This window comes from Cystoisospora suis, assembly GCF_002600585.1.
Source record: "Cystoisospora suis strain Wien I chromosome Unknown contig_7073, whole genome shotgun sequence".
NCBI classification, from domain to species: domain Eukaryota; phylum Apicomplexa; class Conoidasida; order Eucoccidiorida; family Sarcocystidae; genus Cystoisospora; species Cystoisospora suis.
The window spans coordinates 7,876-14,576 of NW_027159859.1; the positions used below are offsets into that span (position 1 = coordinate 7,876).

Sequence of the window (6,701 nt, forward strand, 5' to 3'; positions counted from 1 at the left end):
TATCTATCTATCTATACACATATCTAGGTGATCGTATCTAGGTCATTTAATCGACAACTCCTTCACATAGATATCTGTGTATCTACGTCTATATGAATACACAGCTACAGGCAGGTAGACAGATAGATAGATAGCTAGAAAAGAAAGAGAAAAGAAGAGAGAGAAAAGGAAGAGAAAGAAGACGTACAGTTCAAATCACTCATTTTCTTTCTTATATGAAAGAGAAGCTCTCGGATGAAAATTTCCAATGTCTTTTCTTCACAGTAGAAAGGAAGACTTCGGCTTATATTCTGTAATATACAGACAAGCTCTACCGCACTCAATTCACTGAGTATACTCTTCTTCAGTTGTCTCCTCTTCATTCTTTCTTTTTTCTCCAGTCTTCTTCTTCTTCTCTTTTCTTCTTCTTCTTTTCTTGTTTCATCTCCACCATCTTCATCCTCTATGGTGCTCCTCTTTTTTCTTTCCCATCTTTCTATCTCTTCTTCTTCTTTCTTGTCTTTTCTTGTGTCTTTTCTATCTTCCCCCGAAGAGAAGACTTCTTCTTTCATTTGGGTCTCTTGCCGTCTAGCCTTCACAGGTGCACACGCGAGAAGAGAAAGGTCTTGCGCTTTCTCTTTCTCTGTATCTCTACGAAGATCTCTATCTTGATCTTCTCTATCTCCTTCTTGTAGAACCCCCTGTAGAAGAAGCTTTAGCTCCTGCATCGATGGATGAAGAGCATCGATACACATGAGAATTCCTCCTAACGACCTCGCTGACATTTCATCTCTCCTCAGAAGGACGTAGTAAAGTAACCTTTCTCGAAACCTTTCATATTTCTCTTGGAGATAGAAAGATTCAGAAGAAGAAGAGGAAGAAGAAGAAGTCCTTGTAAGATCGCGACCATTCTCTCTCTCTTGCCTCACAGGAGATGGAGAGGAAGAAAGACGGCTCAAAGAATAGAAAGCTAAAGTCACTTGAGATAAGGTCTGAGGAAACAGAGAGAGAATGAGAAAGAAAGAAAGAGAGAAGAGAAGAACTTTTTCTTATTTAATCGATTCGTCCTTGTCGATCTCTCTCCATTGATCTATCTCTCTACCCTCACTGAAGGTTCCCTCGCTATGACTGACGGCACTGCTAAGGGGATGGATGTGGAAGGTAAGAAACCTCCCTATCACTTTTACATATATCGATACGTGTAGACATCTCTACAGGTGTCTATCTCTATATTTCTATCTATCTGGATCTATTGCTATCTCCATGCATTCGGGCTTATGAGGGTGATATGTCTACGTGTCTATAGAATTTGATCTAGCCTCTAGAAATCTCGAGGGAGACAGCAGGTGCCTCTCATATGGAGATTACGGATGACGCTCCCAGGTAGGTGGCTCGATAGAAATGTATGGCGAAGATGCAGATATACAGAAATAGAGAGAGACGAATCTATATAAGAAAACAGAGGGGCCGGTGTCTACAGGTGTGCAGAGGAGAGAGAGAGAGAGGGGGGTGAATTTTCTATTACACATACAAGGAATGCAAACCTATTATCTGATACGGGAGAGGGAGAGAGAGAGGTAAGTAGGAGTTGAAGAAGACGTTTATGTCAAAATGTAAAGAGGAATGAGAAGACTCCTCGACATCGAAGAAGAAAGAAGAGATGAAAGAGCAACCTCCCTCTCATTCTTTCTTTCTTTCTTTCTCACTCTCTCTTTGAGGTGAGAAAGATTCTTCTTCTTTTCCTTCTTTTCTTTCTTTCGTGTTGATATCTGTATCTTCTTCTTCTTCCTTTTCTTCTTCTTACATCAGGAGGAAGGAGAGGTAAAGCGAGGTGTAGATAGTAAAGGAAAGAGACCTCTAAAGCTCTCTCCTTCACGCGCGCTCGACCAAAGGCAAAAAACGCCTGTGTACATACAGCACATACACATACACACACTGCACATACATACATGCCTACATACATACTCATATAGACATATATACATGCATACATATCCATACATACATACAGGAAGTACATACATATACACATATATATATATATATACACAAGTACCGAGACGCACTATAGAAGATAGAGAGGAAAGAAAGATTAAGAAGGAGGCCGGGCGACTTCTCTGAGGAGGGACGTCATAACCTCTTTGAAGAGACCTGTCATTCACACACAATACAGTCAGGAGCAGCACTAAATCTCTCCAAAGATATCTATATGTATAGATAGATAGAAACTGTGTATAAGTAGACAGGCTGTGGAAGTCGGGGTGTGCACATTGGTAGATCGAACGAGGTGGAGTCGATATGTCCGAACTAAGATGGATGTACATACATATATCTGTAGAGAAAGAAGACTGCATTTCTACTGTTGATCGCTGTGATACCAAGTGCAAATGTATGGCGTGGCTTGAGTAGCTTCTGGGCCAGGAATGCAAAGACCCTTTCCATGCCTCTAGTCGTTAACCTCCCAAATGCATGTCTTTAGTCTAGGATTGAATCCACCCCAGAGAACTCCGGGGGAAGCAAAGACTCCTTCTTGGCATGCACATACAGACCACATCGTCGTCATGCTACGAAAGAGAAAGAGAATTAGATATATAGATGGAGAAACATACATCCTTCGCATGCGAAAGAGATAGAGAGAGAGAAAGAAAGGATAGAACCCGTCTCAGACTATACAGATATATATATATATACTCAGGATGTACGTCTATCTACATGTCTCCATAGATATGGATGGATTGAAAGAGAGAGGAAGAGAAGATGAAAGCGTTGTTATGTTGATGCGTTTTCACAGAAGAAAGAGAGAAGGAGATTTTGGGAGGAGAGATCTTCTTCATCTCTGAGGGTTTCCTGCTTACCGCAGCGAGTTCTTCAGGATCATAAGTAGAAAGGCAGGTGTACATACACCGGAAGACATCAAGTAGGAGAGGTTTACTTTTGAGGTCCATTCTTGTCAATGTAATGGCGATGAGGAGAATTTCTTTGTGACTGAACTCCCGAACCGACTGATGAATTCTTTCAAGTGCAGAATTTAATGCTGCATGCATTGAAGTGACACCTGGACCTCCGGATCGGGTGTACATACACCCGCCACCCAAGGTGTACATACACCAGAAACATGCCGCTAACTCTCGAGGTGACAACTCAGACATTTTCACCTGTACTAGAGTGAATGAAAGACCTCTCAACTCAGATAAAACTGCAAGAGAAGACGACGAAGAAGGAGGTGCTCTTATCTTTGATAGACAAGAAGACAGGCCAAGCAGAAGAAGAGTCAAATCTCGAGACGAATAAAGGAGAGAAGAAGAAGAAGCGCTTTCCTTTTCAAGACGCTCCCATGAAGGAGAGAGTTTAGAGAGGAGAATCCATTGATTTCTCATGAAGTTCGACTGTACATACAGGGGGTATACATCACAGTCGACAGAACAGAAAAGAAGAAAAGAGAAGAAGTTAAAGAAGAAAAGGTAAGTTGACTTCAGAAAGAGAATCGAAAGGAGAGATGAATAGACCTTATAGAGAAGAAGAAGAAAGGACAAGTGTCTCTATAGAAAAGCCTGTACGAGAACCTGTTCTCTTTGATGGTCCCTCAAGGGAATGACACCTCTAGGTTATGTACAGAGAAAATCTACAGGTAAAGGCAACACACCTTATCTAGATACCTCTACAAAGAAATGTACAAGCGTAGAAATGTCTAGATAGAAAGGCTATCATTCATACCTGTACATCTATACAGCTGTGTATAGACAGCAATATATATATATATATATATTGGTGCAGATGAAGAATACAGATATACGTATGTATGTATGTACATATCTGTATTTATGAATCTATATGCGCCTTTATAGAGTTGCTTGAGGTATAGTCTAGGTATACATGAGCAATATTCGGCAGTCCTCTGTGTACATACACTTGACGTGTCTTCATTCTACATAGAGACACGTACAGAGACATATACGGCTCATTTAAGCTCTAGAAATCCAACATAGAGAACACACTCTACAGAAGGAATGAAATCTCCCTCCTCTTTTTCTTCTCCTTCCCCTCAATCCTGCCGTCTATTCACACATGATCGATGTATGTATGGATAGGTATGTATGTATGTATGAAGATGTATGTACGTATGAATATCTATCTATCTTTAATCTATCTATCTATCTATCTTTAATCTATCTATCTATCTATCTATCTTTAATCTATCTATCTATCTATCTATCTTTAATCTATCTATCTATCTACAGCTTGATGAAACTATTTGTCAAGAAACGCGGTACTGGATCATCTGGTACGAGATGAGGTGTATATACACCTCAGCTCAAACTGGGACTACGTACACCATTGTAGAGAAGGAATCGCAACATCCAATACCAGCTACATACAAATTCTACTATTCTCTCTCTCTCTTTCTGCCCTTCACTCTATCTATCTCTCTACGTCTCGATTCTTTCATTCTTTCATTCATTCTTTCTTTCTTTCTTCTGTAGCTCTTGCTCACTCAGCTCAACGAAAGAGAAAACTGCGACATGAAAAGAAGGAAGAAGAACAGGGAGAGAGAAAAAGAAAGACTGGAGAAGCAAAAAAGAGAGAGAGAAAGAAAGAAAGAGAGAAAGAAAAAAGGGAGTGAAGACAGAGCGGACTCTTCATATCCTCTTCATAAAGAAAGAGAAAGAAACAAATCCTACATCTTCTCCATAAATGTACCTAGCCACGTCGTCGTGATACACTCCTCTCTCTTTCTTTCCTTTCTGTACATACACACATTGCTATCAATATGACGTTCATTTGATCTCTCCTTCTTTCATTCTACCACGTAGGAGTTGTCTTCGACACATCACTCCTCCGCCATCTGTAATACACCTTAGACAGACACATGTGTGTGCATGCACGACACATGTCTACTGTAGACACGTATGTCTAGTTGTCCCCTCGACTTTCTTTGAGCCACTGAGAAAGAAGAGATGAGAACTGAAAGAAAGAAAGAAAGTGATAAGAAAGAGAAACACCAAGAAGAGAGACAGAGAGGAGAGAGAGAGAGAGAGTGGGAGACAGACCATAGTGTTTACCTCTGTTTCTCTTCAAGTCTCGTTTTTTCTTCGATGGCTTCTTCTACACGTCCTTCTTCATAGGATCTTTGGTCCGGCCGAAATCGCGAGTCTGTGCGTGCTATACACACGTCAGGATTGGCAGGGTCGTATTCACTCCTTATCTCATTCAACTCCATAGTCAAATATCTACAGACATAGACACATCGATCAAAAGCACCAAAAGGAGATACACATGGAGAGAAAGAACACGACGACTACGCAAAACAAGACACGCATGCACAAACTACACACACAACGAAAGACCCAGACATCCCCATATACAGACATATATACATACATACATAAATACAGACATATATATATATATATATATATATGTCAGCTTTGAAATCCGAGCATGCATATTCCTTTGTGTATCTTTGATCTGTCTATCAATCTTTGGTGTGGAGGTGAGATCTATGTGTGTCGACGTGTATCATGAATATGTCTATGTATATGTGTACATGCCTATCTATCTATCTATCTCTGTAGGAGTCAAACCAAATGCTTTCTCTCTCTCCCTCCTGTCTTTCTTTCCTTCTTTCTCCATAGTCAGCGGAGATCACAAGTGAGAAAGAGAAGAGAAAAGAAGAGAAGAGAAAAGGAGAGAAGAGAGAAGAGGAAAAGAGAAAAGACTAGTTCATTCAACCCCCCTGGCAAACACCGCATCGCGCGACGCATGCCTCTCTACTCTATACAACATACTGTACATACATATATAGAGAGAGAGAGAGACACACACACACACACAATAGAACGGGATAGCTAAAGAGACTACAGACGGGTAAGTACATAGGGAGATAGACTGGAGACAAGTAGAGAGATAGATTACAGATAGATCGAGTCAGGATAGATTAAAGATACATAGGGATCGGTAGATAGATAGATAAGCGGTAGATAGATAAAGATAGATAGAAGATAGATAGAGGAGTGTGGTGTGGTAGTTTACCCAAATCCATAGTAGATATCTGAGTGGGAAGGACGTGCCGCGGGCCTCCATACAAGACGACGAGAATTCTCAATGACAGGTACCGCATCCCAACAACCTAGAGACAGGAGACGAGACACAGGAGACGAGACATCCCAGACAAACTCATCGCCATGATCAGAAAACACAAGGAGAGCTCGACATGCAAAGAAAAAGAAGAAGGAGAAAGAGAGAAGAAAAGGAGAGATAGAGGTGATAAGAAAAGAACGAAACGAGAGAGAATTGAAGAAAAGAGCAAGAAAGAAAGAAGAGAGATGTCAGAATGACAAAGAGTAGAAGAAGAAGGTGTCATCGCGTGAGAGAAAAGGAAGGAGAATGGAAAGAGAGAGGGTAAGAAAGAAAAGAAAAGAGAGAGAAAGAGAGAAAGGAAGGAGAGAGATGACTGGGGCTTNNGAGAGAAAGAGAGAAAGGAAGGAAGGAAAGTATGACCCTGGGGCATTAAGGAAAGCTTAGTATCTTCAGAGAACTATCCTATACATACAAATACATATATACATGTTTAACGAGAGATATAGATATAGAGACATATATGTGTACATCCAAACCGTTCGAGATCAGACACTTCCCATTCTTCCTCTCTCTACCATCCCCCCTCCATGTCTCTTCTTTCTTCGACGTATAAGAAAAACGAGAAAGATCGAGAGAGAGAGAGA

At 40.7% G+C, this 6,701-nt stretch overlaps 2 protein-coding genes across 2 annotated transcripts in view; both read right to left on the bottom strand.

The window, feature by feature from the left end:
- Nucleotides 1-188: 188 nt before the first annotated feature.
- Nucleotides 189-3,365, bottom strand: CSUI_010292 (uncharacterized protein; the record flags this gene model as incomplete). The annotated part of the gene is made up of 3 exons (XM_068070397.1): nt 2,835-3,365; nt 1,784-1,882; nt 189-971 (listed from the first exon to the last, which is right to left on the bottom strand). Coding segments are annotated over exons 1-3 (1,404 nt in total), but the record flags the coding sequence as incomplete, so codon positions are not given.
- An 827-nt stretch (nt 3,366-4,192) lies between these two features.
- CSUI_010293 (oxysterol-binding protein) overlaps nt 4,193-6,701 on the bottom strand; it is a 4,546-nt gene continuing 2,037 nt past the window's right edge. The window contains exons 3-4 of the mRNA XM_068070398.1: nt 6,010-6,106; nt 4,193-5,207 (exon numbers count right to left, since the gene is read on the bottom strand). Coding sequence (XP_067917630.1) covers nt 5,036-5,207; nt 6,010-6,106 — 269 coding nt within the window. The 3' untranslated portion in view covers nt 4,193-5,035. The remainder of the gene's footprint in view (nt 5,208-6,009; nt 6,107-6,701) is intronic.